At 41.7% G+C, this 14,802-nt stretch overlaps 1 protein-coding gene across 5 annotated transcripts in view; it reads left to right on the top strand.

Annotated features, from left to right (window-relative positions):
• The window catches only part of ASB3 (ankyrin repeat and SOCS box containing 3), a 57,182-nt gene that overhangs the window by 10,092 nt on the left and 32,288 nt on the right, over positions 1–14,802 (top strand). For 3 of the 5 annotated variants that reach the window (XM_084760723.1, XM_084760726.1, XM_084760727.1), the window contains exons 2-3: positions 4,971–5,180; positions 9,358–9,516. In XM_084760723.1, coding sequence (XP_084616849.1) covers positions 4,985–5,180; positions 9,358–9,516 — 355 coding nt within the window. In that variant the 5' untranslated portion in view covers positions 4,971–4,984. Of the gene's footprint in view, positions 1–94; positions 713–4,382; positions 4,403–4,970; positions 5,181–9,357; positions 9,517–14,802 lie in introns of those variants that run through there. The other 2 variants (XM_084760724.1, XM_084760725.1) reach the window with 2 other exon arrangements.

Here is a 14,802-nt window from a genome sequence, read left to right as displayed (position 1 = left end):
TGGGGACTACATTACCCATAATTCTTCAGAGATTTGTGACGCTGGAGTTGGAGCGGCAAACCTTCCCCCCACCCCCTCCCCCTTGCTTTTCCCTTTTCCCTAGCGAGAGAGAGAAGAAAAGGCAGAACCCCTAGCTGGTACCTTGTTATAGGGTACACATATGGGTACCACAGTTGGCACCTAGGCAATTTGTTGTATTTTGAATATTGGCTAGCTGCCCAGATACAATAGCCAGAGTAGCAGATCCCGGAAGTATGATCCCTAAATGACCTTTGCCTTTCAAATACAAGCAGAAATTTTACACCACTAGTTTTATGCCTGTGAAAGAGCAACTAAATTCTAGTGGAAGTTGCTTAATGGATGAAAAAAAAAAAGAAAGAAAGAAAGAAAAAGGAAAAGAACATGATTGCTCCTAAGTATGGTGGGGGAGAGAGTGTAATTCTAGATAGAAGGGTTATATAGAATCTGAGACATCCGGGAGAGTCTAGAGTGGATGTACACTACTTGAGTTGTGCCGTGGGAGAGAGGAGGGAGGGAAAAGGGAGAGGAAAGAGGGGAGCCAGTGCAGCAGCCAGGAGGCCCGAAGGGTAGGGCAAAGACGCCAGGTAACCGAAATGGCTGGATTATATAGGTAACGGCAGCCCAGCCCCTAGGCTGGAGACAAGTTCGGGGTAGGGGACGGAGTGTGCCAGCGCACAGGACCCTGTAACAGGTAGGGGCTTAGGGGTGCAGGGAGAACCCGGCGGCTTTGGTGTTAAATGGGTGTCCCAGTTTTGAAACCTAACACGTATTTAAACTGCCGAGAACAGTCGTGTTCATATTTAATATTCCCTGTGGCTCAGAAAAGAACGGGTGTGCTGTCTCATTAATAACATTCCACCACTGGTTTTTACAGTGCTGTGCAGAGTCCGTTTTTCAATTGGACAAATACTGTTTGGTAGTGGGAAACTTTGAGAATAGTGTATATTCTTTATTGAACACTTAATTTGAGTTGTTGAGGAGGGTTCTTGTATTTAGTTTCAAATGTATTGTTTTTCTTGGTTTTCCTTCTTAACTCCCTTTCAGGTAGTTCTATTCTTGGAAAACCATGGCAGGACATTCCTCCTCCTCCTCCTCCTCCTTCTCCTCCTCCTCCTCCTCCTCCTCCTTCTTTTTCCTCCTCCTTCTCATCTTTCTTTTCTCCAAGATTTATTCCTGTCCACACGAGTATTTTTCATTGTGCCATCAAAGGCAAATGGATTTTTTTTGTTTTCGTTTATTTTTTTTCTTTAGCTTTTTTTTGGTTTTGTTTTGTTTTTATTGTGTTTCTTTTTTTGTTTGTTTGTTTGTTTTTTTCTTTTTTCTTTTTTGTTTTTCAAGACAGGGTTTCTCTGTGTAGCCTTGACTGTCCTGGACTCACTTTGTAGACCAGGCTAGCCTCGAACTCACAGCGATCCACCTGCCTCTGCCTCCCGGGTGCTGGGATTAAAGGCGTGCGCCACTACGCCCGGCTTATGTTTCTTTTTTAATGTCAGGACATCTTAACATTTAAATGAACCCTGGTAGGACTATTGGGAAGCCTGCTTTCTTCATCTTCCTTTGGGTTATGTTCTTGTATTCTTAAGATTATAGTATATTATGTATTCAAATTGCTCAAAAATTGAAAATTAAGCTATATGTACACACTTCCCCCCCCCCCTAAAAAAAGACCAAAACAAGTCTTGTTTTATGCCTTTGATTGGCACCTCACTGAAAAGCAAGCTAATATTGCTATAAATGTTGTTACAGTGGTATAAATAGTCAGGAAACAAAGTAGTCCTCTGGGGTTGTAAGGGTTTCTAGGCAAAGGTTCCTCACATTGACTCATGCATACACTTCTGAAAGGAGCTCAGGAGCCAACTGTTGAAACTGTAGGGAATTTGGCTTGGATGTACATTTTTCTGGGGAGAAACTTGTTTCATGACCTCCAAGAGGTCAAACATCATAAGAAATACTAGGATTTGTCGGTTAGTGCTCTTCCTCACGTGGACTGTCCTGGTCCTGTCTGAGGGCATGAGACTAGAAGCCCTAGCTGTTGCCCATTTGTGAGGATTTCTGCTTTTTATCTTTAGCGTTATTATAGGAGAATACCAACATACCCAGGCCAGAGAGTATTTCTGGAAAAGCAGTCAGCAGAAGCTGCTACAGAGAAAAGCCCAGCTTAGTAATAAGCAGGCCTTTTCAAAGTTTTTCTAAGTTGTGGTTTCACAATGCCTGGCATAATTATTTTTCTTAACTTCTTTGCTGTAATTTTTCTTTACATACCTCCCTCATTTGGAAAAACTCAGATGCACAGAAAAGTTTACAAAAATGTGATTACTGTTCATATACCTCATGGTAAACTTGTCATGAATATTTACTAACAGTTAATGCATTCAGAGTAAATTGCACATGTTACAGGTTTTTACTACTAAATACTCCCACATACATCTTTTCTTTCTTTTGGGGGTGTTTTTTTTTTTTTTTTTTTTTTTTTTTTGAAACAGGGTTTCTTTGTGTAGCCTTGACTGTCCTGGACTCGCTTTGTAGACCAGGCTGCCCTGGAACTCATAGTAATCCATCTGCCTCTGCCTCCCAAGTGCTGGCATTAAAGGCGTGTGCTACCACCCCCCAACCCCCACCCTCATCACATTCCCCTCCCAAGTTTAAAAGATTTATTTATTAAGTTTACAGTGTTTTGCCTGCATGTACCCCTGCATGACAGAAGAGGGTACCATATGACATCATAGATGGTTGTGAGCCACCATGTGGGTGCTGGGAATTGAACTCATGACCTCTGGAAGAGCAGACAGTGCTCTTAACCACTGAGCCATCTCTCCAGCCCCATACATCTTATAAAGTATAAGACAATTATTAAAAATTGCATCATCAAACACCTACTATATCTAAATTTCCTTAATTATCTTTAAGTTGTTCTGGAGTCACTAGAGCATAGTAGGTGTTTTGAAAGGAGATGTCTTACACACAGCCCATCTCTTGACTAGGTGGAGTTAGGGATAGAGAGGAAGGCTGCTGTTACTATAGCGTTAGAGATAGAGAGGAAGGCTGCTGTTACTATAGCGTGTTTTTTTCTGGACTTGTTTTTCCTTTAAGAAGCTCAAAGATATTACTAAGTTCTGTTACTTTTTCTCAAGTTATCATGTATTGTTTTGAATCCACTAACATTTCTAGCCAAGAGAGAAGTCAGTAAATGTTGGGAAGGGAAAGGCTACCTATTTTTGTCCAAATGCTGTTCTTTAAATATTTTTAAAGCTGTGTGTGTGTGTGTGTGTGTGTTCAGGATAGAAATATATTTTCCTTTATTAAATGAACACACTCACAAATTATCAGTGTGTTATTTGTTTTTTTTCTTCTGTGCCTACATGTAATTATTTTGGCCAGAAGTTAGCATTGTTCAGAAAAGCATAGGTTAGCATTCCATATCCTCCAGATTGGCCTTAAACTACTTCTGTAGTCTTATTTTTCTACTGTTGTTTGTTTATCTGATCCTTTTTCCAAAGTAAGCTGTTTGTCTTACTCGTTTCTCTTTCCCTTGGTTACTCACCGTCATGTTTATGATTTTCCCTCTGTCTAGGAATGCTCTTCTGCCCGGCTCATTTTGAAGTCTTCCCTGTTATATGCCACAACTCATCAAGTGGATACAGATTCTTCTTTAATTTATATGGTTTTCAATCTGTTCTACTTTATATCACATTTTACATTTTGTTGTGTTGGACCACATGTATTTAACATTCCTATGAGGCTGTAAACAATTTGAGATAGGATCTGTGTAACTGTATAGTTCTCATTGCTGCTCACTTAACTGGTGCTTTAAAAAAAACCTGCTAATTGAATAATTGAATGTATGTTTGGTAATAAATATCTTCGTGTACTCTAATGGAGCATTTGACCCACATAGATTAATTAATTCATAGTTGACATTAGAAGTTTGCTTGCTGTAGAATCAACTTCTAAAGTAAGTTTTATTTTAAAAGTGAGGGAGGGAGGGTGGGACTAGGAGGTAAGGAGATGGGACTAAGACCAGGATGTAAATAAATAAATAAATTTTAAAAATGTCCATGCATAAGTTTACATTTAATCTTGAAACTATTTTGTTTGTTTTTAACCTGTTTCCTTAAACTTTTTTCTGGATTAGTAACTTAAAATATGGTTTCATCACTATTGGGCTAGATATGTTGCCATTTTCTGAAAACCCTCTTCCCCAGAAGGACCTTTAGGAAAACTTACAAGTGGGACAGGAGTAGTACTGGCAAGGTTACTTCTTAGAGCTGACTTTGCTGAGAATCCTGAGCCTCAGCCCCACTTATTTCAATAAGTTTGCAGGTCATATGCAGAGATCTTTGTTGGGCTTCAGCTGCTGGAGAGCATGAAATGAGCTTTGCAGGTGGGTCGTGATGATGAGGGCGGGGTGCTTGTGTATGAAGCCTGGGCCGGCCGGCCAGCTAGCGTCTGTTGGCTTTGGTGTATTTATTCAGTGGGACGCTTGTAAGGATGAAGCTCTTGAGTGTTTATCCCCTTCTAGAAAGGACCAACAAGAGGAGGAAAACACCTCTACTTACTTTGTTTTCCTCAACAAGCACCACTCACTCTGTCCTTATTATTTTAAAAGGCTTTTTGGGTTTAGCTGTTTCCTACAGAGAGTAACAAAATGGGACTCGTAAGTGGTGGTCTGCTCTTAGCAGTAGGTTCTGTGTTTTGGTACGGTGTGAATAGGCAGCCTGTTGGAAATATTGACAGACATTTTCTGAGGGGGTAGATAGAACACTTAAAAACTCCTTTGATATTTAAATAATATTGCTAGCAACTGATGTAAGAGTCATCAGGGTTGGGCTGGGGCACAGCCTGTGTGTGGCATGACACTTTCTCCAATTTTCTCTCGTGAGACACAAGTGCTGATCTAGTTCAGTGTTGTTTTACTGGCTGTGGTGCTGTCTTTCTGCCTTGCTTTATAGACTGATCAAAAGGAATGGATTTCACGGAGGCTTACTCAGATACGTGCTCTGCAGTTGGACTTGCTGCCAGAGAAGGAAATGTTAAAATTTTAAGGAAACTGCTCAAAAACGGTCGAAGTGTGGATGTTGCTGATAACAGGGGATGGATGCCAATTCATGAAGCAGCTTATCACAACTCTGTGGAGTGTTTACAGATGTTAATTCATACAGGTAAAGTAAACGCAAGGGATGGGAGGCTGTGCATATTTACTAAAGCAGAAAATAAAAAGATAGTAATAAGTGATAGCATTTGTGTCTTTTTCTATAATCCTAAAATAGTATTTCCTATTAAAGTTGGTAAGATGGTAAGCTTTAGATGGTATTCCATCTAGACAACTATTGATGTAGTCCTTGATACTGGAAGATTTTGTAGTTTATTTACTATTTACTATTTATTTATTTGCATACTTATTTGAATGTGTGTGGCATGCGTGTACTGTGGTGTGCCTGTGGAAGTCAGAAGTCATCTTGAGGGAGCCAGTTTTCCTCTTCCACCATGTGGGCTCTGAGGATTAAATTTAGGTTATCAAGCTCAGCAGCAAGCATCTTTACCTTCTAAGCCGTCTCACTGGCCTCTTTATTTTTCACTTTGTTTTTCTTTTAAGACAGGGTCTTACTGTAGCTCTGGCTAGCCTGGGACTCAGAGATTTGCTTGCCTGTCCCTCCTGAGTGCTAGGATTAAAGGCATATGTCACCATGCCTAGCCTCTTTGTTTACTGTTATTAATTGTGTAGGTGATATGACAGGTAGCCTGCTGTTTTAATTTCAGCATTTGGGAATTATTCATGATAGATATGTATCTATTCTTTCTTTTGCCTAGAAAAGGAAATAAAACAACAGGGGTGGTGCTACTAGTGTTTTATTTCAGTTAATCTTTTAAACATGTAAATATTTATTTATGTGTATGAATTATTTGCCTGCATATATGTATGCACCCCACGTGCATGCTTGGTGCTCTCAGGGTTGGAAGAGAAGGGTGGATCCCATGGAGCTGGAGTCACAGAGGGTTGTAAGCTACTGTGTTGGTGCTGGGAACCAAACGCAAGTCTTCTTTCAAGAACAAGAAGTTCTCTTAACCGCTGAGCCACCTCTCCAGCCCTTAATCTTAAATAAATAAAAATAAATAAATAAAGTAAAATTTAAAAGAGGACTTTTTGTCAGGGCTATGGCGCATGCCTGTAATCCCAGCACTCGGGAGGCAGAGGCAGGCAGATCGCTGTGAGTTTGAGGCCAGCCTGGTCTACAAAGTGAGTCCAGGGCAGCCAAGGCTACACAGAGAAACCCTGTCTTGAAAAACAACCAACCAACAAAAACAAAAACAAAAGAAAGACTTCTCATTGTTTTCCTGACTTTTGAGAAATTTCCAATTATTTGGATGGGCCAGAGAACCTGTCTTGATAGTACTTGTATTGTTGTTAGGAGAGATACCTAATTAAAAAAAAAATATTCAGGATTGTTTCGTTTTTGAGAAAATAAAACAGGAGTAGGATGGAGATTGATGGTTCGATATTACACGTATTTATTTTTTTAAAGACTTATTTATTTATTGTATGTGAGTGTTCTATCTGCATGTACACCTGCATGTCAGAAGAAGGCATCATGCCAGTATAGGTGGCTGTGAGCCACCATGTGGGTGCTGGGAATTGAACTCAGGACCTCTGGAAGAGCAGACAGTGCTCTTAACTGCTGAGCCATCTCTCCAGCCCCCATTACATGTATTTATAAGTTTGCATACTGAATTCTCAAAGCTTGAACAGCAGTATTTACACCAAAGGAGTCAGCCAGGCTGGCAAGGACAGCCTGTGAACTGTAACCAGCATTTTACTGAGGCAGACAGAGGCAGATGAAGGGTAACTACTGATGTTGAACGCGGTGATCTGACTCCTGTGCCAGAGACCATGCTACATTTATTGTTAGTCCCACCAGGTGAAAATAAGATCACTATCACAATTTTTTAAAAAGTAATTTTATTATGTTTCTTTTTTAACAAATAAATTTATATTATTACACATGAATAAAATAAACTACATACAGCAGGAAGAACCCTGAGACAACAACTATGAGTTATATAAATTTTACATTCATAGTGATTTGGTGATTTGTATTTGTCAACCTTGAAGTAAACATCTTTCTTGTTGGGTCTAAATTTCTGAATGAAAATCAGTATCTATCATATCTCATCTCTATTAACTTAAAACATCTATCTTGATCTAAAAAGATCTTATCCCCTAACCAACTAAACTTGATTGTAAGACTAAACTGTCTGGTCTTCAACCCCCATCAGAGACTTGAGAAGGAATTAAACTTAAATGTTTCAGTGAACCGGAAGTGCAGGTTAGCAGCTTCCAAAATGCCCGCCTCTGCCTCCCGAGCTCTGGGATTAAAGGTGTGCACTAATACTCACAAGCTGTGTTTGGATGTTCAGCCTTGGACTGTCTGTTCCATCAGTGAGTTACAATTATAAGAATTACCTGAACCAGGTGCACGCCTTTAATCCCAGCACTCGGAAGGCAAAGGAAGGCAGGCAGATCTGTGAGTTCAAGGCCAGCCTTGTCTAAAAGTGAGTCCAGGACAGCCATAGCTTTTACACAGAGAAACCCTGTCCCCAAAAAACAAAACAAAACAAAACAAAACATTATTTAAATAGATGACTAGGTTTTTTGTTTTGTTTTGTTTGTTTTTTGAGAATTAAGGAGAGTTAATTTTAATTCTGTTAATTTAAGGAAATGTTTTTAGACGTCTTTTGTTTTACTTATTCTTCTTTCAAAAATGCCCTCACCATTTACCTTAGAATCTTCTGAGTTTAGAATTATTCTGTATATGAAAGTAGAAGAAGATCCTTTTAACATTATGGCTATGCATTTTAAAATATTTTACTATACACATTATTTACTTAATTTGCATGTTACCAGAACCTTCAGTTTTTCATCAGAATTTTCATCTTAAATTAACTCCTTAGTTTCTAGCAAATTGTATGTAACTGTTTAGTTTCTTTGAAGTGTTTTTTCTTTCTTTTATAAGTGCAGTCTTCATTAACTACTAACCTAAGAACTTAAGTTAGGAAAGGATTATTTAAGGGCTGGGAAGACAGCTGGTAAAGCACGTCCCTTACAAGCATGCGAACCTGAGTTTCAGTTCCGGCACCTGAATAAAAGTGTTGGGCATGGTAGTGCTGGGGATTGGAGATGGAGGATCTCTTGGGGTTCCTGGGAAGCCTGTCTAGCCAAATTGTGAGCTCCCGTTCTCAGAGAAGAAGGTGTTCCTGAGGATAGTACTTGAGGTTGGCCTCTATCATATGAACAATGTATGTATGTACTCACTCCTCTTTCTTCACACATGTGTACATGTGAACTTGAGTAAAAAATGAAAAGACATACTTAAAAAGATGAATGTAAGGAAGTAATGCTAGAGATTTTCTTCATGGAAATTTGGAACTATACTGGAAATAAAATCAGGTTTATTAATATTTCAGTAAGTCTTGCTTAAGAAAATCATTCATAGCAGGGCGTGGTGGTGCACACCTTTAATCCCAGCACTCGGGAGGCAGAGGCAGGCAGATCGCTGTGAGTTCGAGGCCAGCCTGGTCTACAAAGCGAGTCCAGGACAGCCAAGGCTACACAGAGAAACCCTGTCTCATAAAATAAAAAGAAAAAAGAAAAAAAAAAAGAAAATCATTCATGCTGCATCTGCCTCAAATCTTGTCTTTCTACCCCTGCCACCGCCCCCTTCTGTCCCACAGTAAGTTAGAGTAGGAACACCTGAAGTGGTTGTTGGAACATGGCTCAAGTTGGTGAGAAGTCTGAGTGCTTGTGAGAAAATTCCAAAAAGACAAGACAAGAGTCCTATGATGCCAGTTTCTTTTAAGAACATAGAATTGTTCTTGGAATATGTTTTCGTGCCCCTCCCAGGTGTAGCAGATAGGGGTGAGGTTACTCCAGATTATTGCTTACAACTGAATATTGCTCTTATGGAAAAACATAGTTTTGCCATGTGTGGCTTGTCCTTGTAATTGCACACTGTACTCAGGTGACTCTTCTTAACCCTCAGAGTATGGTCTGATTGTCTGCTGCTTTGAATAAAGTTGGCTATTGCATGAGACCTTTAGTTGCCTTATTTCTCGGCTCCATCCTTCCAGATCCCACTCCCTCAAGAGTGGTGACAGTGCATGAGCAATTTCTGTGGCAAGAGTGCCAAAGGGTTATTCACACTGGAGTCCTTCCTTGTAGAGCTGTTCCTTGACTCGCTGGTATTTTAGTGTTTCTTTCAATTCCTCATACAGTCTTTGGTTTTCATACCCAAGAAGTAGGACTGATAATCTTATGGCTAATGAGTTTCCTTTCTTCCACAGAATCATCTGAAAACTACATTAAGACAAAGACTTTTGAGGGCTTCTGTGCTTTACATCTTGCTGTGAGTCAAGGACATTGGGAAATCACACAGATTCTTTTGGAAGCTGGAGCCGATCCTAATGCAACCACTTTAGAAGAAACCACACCACTGTTTTTAGGTGATGTATGCTATTTCTGGTACAGATGTACTTCTAAAATGTTTTTGTTAGAGAAACTGTTGTAGGATGTTTCCTTGGGATACTGCCCCACCTCAGAGCTGTGTGGTTCCCAGGCCCCATGTCCTCCAATACCTTTCCTCAGAGCTGGGACACCTTCCCAGGCTTCGAGCTGTGAGTTTCCTGGACACCTATCCACCCGATCAGGATGACAGGCCAACTCAAAACCCAATCACAACAACAACAACAACAACAGTAGCAGGTTCTATGAGGTCTTCATTTGTTGCCTGGGGATCATGAGTCAGACTTCTTTAGTAGGAACTTTTATCTCCTTAAGGATCACAGCCAAATGCTAAATTGTACACTTCTAATAGCAACTTTTTTTTCCTTTCTATTCCCTCCTCCTATTTGGTGTTGTTGGGTTTTTAAGAACATATTTTCCCCATAAGATTGCCTGAGACATGAGGAAATTCAGAGGATGCTTTTGAAGTGGGATTAGTATATCTAGACTCTAGTTTTGGGCTTACCATATACAATTTATATGACCACTTATTTACTGTATGCATATTGCTTCATTTATAAAATGAGAGTATTCTATTTATTTATAGTTTGTTATTCACGTGAGAATAAAATAAAATATCTGTAGAAATACTTTTCTCTTTGTGAATATAAAAACATTTATTTAAAAATTTCATGTATATCGGGCTGGAGAGATGGCTCAGCGGTTAAGAGCACCGTCTGCTCTTCCAGAGGTCCTGAGTTCAATTCCCAGCAACCACATGGTGGCTCAGATCCATCTATTATGAGATCTTGTTCCCTCTTCTGGTGTGCAGTGTACATGCAGGCAGAACACTGTATATGTAATAAATAAATAAATCTTTTTTTTTAATTTCATGTATAGTAAGATTCAGTTTTAAGGGGTGTGTGTGCGTTCCATCACCTACAGATTCTATCTTCCTGTTTTTTGTTTGCTTTTGTTTTTGTTCTGTGGCAGGGTCTTCCTCTGTATTTCATGATGTGGCCTTGAACTGGAGGTGATCTTCCTGCTTCTGCCTCCCAAGGAGTTCAGGCATGTGCCTTCTGTACCCGGCTTTGTGCCCGTTTAAGTTGTTTTTCATCCCTAACTCCACTCCTGATAGCCACTGATAGGTTCATTCTCTTAGTTCAGTTTCACAGAATGTTATGGGTATGTGGAACTATGTAACCTTTGGGATTACTTTTCTTATTTAAGCTTAGCATAATGCTTTTGGAATTCATCTATATTTTTGCATGTATTGATGGCCTATCCCTTTTTATTGATGTATAGTACTGTATTTGATTATGATGTACCAATTTTTACCCATTTGAATTGATTTCAGTGTTTGGTAAGTATATAAATATGATACGAAGATATACATTCAGTTTTGTGTGATCATGTTTTTATTTTTCTTGATGTGCAAAGTATAAGTGAATCACCTGAAGGGTTTTATAAGCTGCTCTGCCACTTTCATTGCTTTGATGGGTGTTTTAGGGTTTCACTTGCTTCATGGCCTCAACACTTGGCATCTCCAGCTTTTGTGGCTAAGTCATTCTTTGCAGGGGCTTAGTGGTGTCTCACTATAGTTTTAATTTGCATTTTCTAATTATCAGTGATAGCAATTTCTCATATGATTATTTATGCTGCTTTCCTAATTAGATTATGGAAATAATTAATTCTGAGTTCGTGTATTTTTCATTCAGATTTGGTCTTTTACTATTTTGCTTAAACATTTTAGTTCTTTCTTTGCATTTTTCCATATTACTATTTTTGTAGCCCCTTTTGAGATTAAGTTGTAGAGATAATGCATTGGCCCTGCGTGCTTTAGTACTTAAGTACTTCTTAAAATCAATGAAAGTTCTCCTATTTATATAACCACCATCTGAGGATCAAAATTTGGAAGTAATTGTTGACTCAGCACTATGATTTGTATATTTTGTTTTTAAAAACATTTATTATTTTGTGTTTATAGGTGTTTTACCTTTATGTATGTCTGTAGGTATGTAGGTATGTATGTACCGTGTGCATGCCTGGCACCTGTGCAGTCTAGAAGAGGGAGTCAGAACTGGTGGTACAGATGGCTTAAGCTGCCATGTGGGTACAGGGAATCAATGCAATGCCCTCTGGAAGAACAGACAGTGCTCTTAATCACTGAGCCATCTCTCTAGCCCCAAGTACTAGTATTTAATTTTCAGATCTTTTTCAGTTGTTAAAGTGGATTATCAGCACTTTTTTTTTTTTGAGACCAGGTTTTTCTATGTAGCCCTGGTCATCCTGGAATTTGCCCTGTGCACCAGGCTGGCTTCAAACTCAGAGATCCATCAGCCTCTGCTTCCCAAGTGCTGGGACTAAAGGTGTGCACCACCTCCACCGCTTGACTGATTGTCAATGTTCTTTAAAAGGAGGGAGGGGCAGGTGATTAATCATCAGTCATTAACATGTGTCACATCTCTTTGGCTTTTTGTGATTCTGAGCAGACAGACCAGCATTACCTGCTACCGTTATGTGTCATTTCTCCTGAGCCTCCTGTGAGTGTGATCCACCTTTTTTGTCTTTTATGGCATTTACATTTTTTAAAGTGTTTTGGAGAAATGCTGTTTAGGGACTCTTGGATGTTGTAGGTCTTGCTCTACGTGCTGGGATTACAAACACATTCTGCCATACTTGGCTAAAGATGGAACTTTTCAGTTTGGTGGCAGAATTTATTTATTTATTTAGATGTATTTGTTGATTATTTATACAATATTCTCCCCGCATGTACACCTGCGTGCCAGAAAGGGCACCAGATCTCATTATAGGTGGTTGTGGGCCACCATGTGGTCACTGGGAATTGAACTCAGGACCTTTGGAAGAGCAGATGGTGCTCTTAACCTCTGAGCCATCTCGCCAGCCCGATGGCAGAATTTAACTTGAGAACAGTTCATGAAACGGAAAAATCAGAAATTGTCTGCTGATTTCTTTTTTTAGAACATCTGATTGCTAGCATACAGCTTAGGTTTATGTCTGCCCGTCCTCCTTTCCTAACTTCCCCTCTTCCCTTCCTTCTTTCCTTTCTGAGAGGTTTTGTTAGGCAGCCTAAGCTGGTCTCCATCTTGTGATGCTCCGGTGTAACTAAGTCCTGGGTTGGAGTAGTTGCCCTCCTATCCTGGTTTCTTATTTCTTGACCTTGTCTTCCTTGGCCTTGTTTATTTTGATCTGTGTACACAAACAGCAAATATTCTTACCATAGGTATGTAACAACTGATTTCAAACTCAAGATACACTTATTTTACATATAATGATTTATAAGTGAAAACCCAGCTACTTCTTTAGGAAATAAAGTTTTTTTCTTATTTGTTATATTTAAATTTTTGGATTAATTAGAGGCTTGAATCCAACCTAGTGTGATTTCATACAACAATTTGTATGGGACCTGCCCTGCCCTGCCCAGCCCAGCCCTGCCCAGCCCAGCCCTGCCCTGCCCAGCCCTGCCCTGCCCTGCCCTGCCCTGCCCAGCCCTGCCCAGCCCTGCCCTGCCCTGCCCTGCCCTGCCCTGCCCTGCCCAGCCCTGCCCAGCCCTGCCCAGCCCTGCCCTGCCCTGCCCAGCCCTGCCCTGCCCTGCCCTGCCCTGCCCTGCCCAGCCCAGCCCTGCCCTGCCCTGCCCTGCCCTGCCCAGCCCAGCCCTGCCCAGCCCAGCCCTGCCCTGCCCTGCCCTGCCCTGCCCTGCCCAGCCCAGCCCTGCCCTGCCCTGCCCTGCCCTGCCCTGCCCTGCCCTGCCCAGCCCAGCCCTGCCCTGCCCTGCCCTGCCCTGCCCAGCCCAGCCCTGCCCTGCCCAGCCCTGCCCTGCCCTGCCCTGCCCTGCCCTGCCCAGCCCTGCCCAGCCCTGCCCTGCCCTGCCCTGCCCAGCCCAGCCCTGCCCTGCCCTGCCCTGCCCAGCCCTGCCCTGCCCTATCCTGCCCAGCCCAGCCCTGCCCAGCCCTGCCCTGCCCTGCCCAGCCCAGCCCTGCCCTGCCCTGTCCTGCCCAGCCCTGCCCTGTCCTGCCCAGCCCAGGCCTGCCCAGCCCTGCCCTGCCCTGCCCTGCCCAGCCCAGCCCTGCCCTGTCCTGCCCAGCCCTGCCCTGCCCTGCCCAGCCCTGCCCTGCCCTGTCCTGCCCAGCCCAGGCCTGCCCAGCCCTGCCCTGCCCTGCCCTGCCCAGCCCTGTCCTGCCCAGCCCTTCCCTGCCCAGCCCTGCCCTGCCCAGCACACATTGTTGTTGTTGTTCTGAGTCTTTGCTTACTCTGTGTACCCTTCAGCATTAGACATAGGAGTAATGGTAGAACAAAGTGTTTTATAAACAGGATTATATGAGGCTCCCTGTTTCATTATTTACCTTTGGAATGTGTCACGCTTTGTTTGGTTCACGTGGCTTGTCCTTTAACTCTGACTCTGCTGTTTACTTTCTTACCAGTGTCTTCATGGATAAATGTTAATCCATAAATAAGAATTTTGAGTTTAGTGTTTTTAACTTGATATATATTATGTTCATCTTTATATTGGTAATTATTCTTAGGTTTTTCAACTGAAAGATTAATCACTTTCTTAGTGATTCAATGTAAGTGTTTTTATTTGGAAACACTTTAGTTATTGAAAGTATGAATTTGAGTTTTTCCAGATAAAAAGTATAGAGTTGTTTAAGAGTTAAACTGACAGCTGGGCATGGTGGTGCATGCCTTTAATTCCAGCACAGGCATAGGCAGGCAAATTGCTGTGAGTTCGAGGCCAGCCTGGTCTACAAAGTGAGTCTAGGAAAGCCAAGGCAAAGAGAGAAACCCAGTCTCAAAAAGAAAAAAAAAAAAGTTACACTGAAAAAAATATTGTTACTATTGTGTTTTTATAGTTTTGTTTCTTAAATTTTGTTTTTAAAATTTGCATGCAAATCATTAGCCTTCATTAGGCATGTGGAATGAATGGTTTTGTTTCTGATGGAAGCTGGGATAATGGATGGGTTTGGGGGAAGGAAATTAGGGGGAGATCTTTGGGCTTCATTGGGTTAGGGCTCAGAGAGGGAAGGGAGACAGTAGAGGGCGTCCTCCCACAGGACTGGGGGTGAGACCGGGGGGTTGCTGGATTTCAGGAACAAGAGAAGTGTGGGCCTGCTTTCAGCCTACTTGTTACCATGGGAGAAGTGGCCCTTGGGGTTGAGGTCTGGATCATGCAACAGATGGGGGCCAGAGATGAAGTTAGAGGCCGCAGGTCTGTGGGATCTGTAGGCGCTAGGAGGGGCAGGGGAGGATGTGGTGCTGTGCTGCAGAGC

Source organism: Acomys minous (genome assembly GCF_964271855.1).
Source record: "Acomys minous genome assembly, chromosome: 15".
In the NCBI taxonomy this organism is placed as follows: domain Eukaryota; kingdom Metazoa; phylum Chordata; class Mammalia; order Rodentia; family Muridae; genus Acomys; species Acomys minous.
This window is presented reverse-complemented; position numbering and strand designations above follow the sequence as displayed.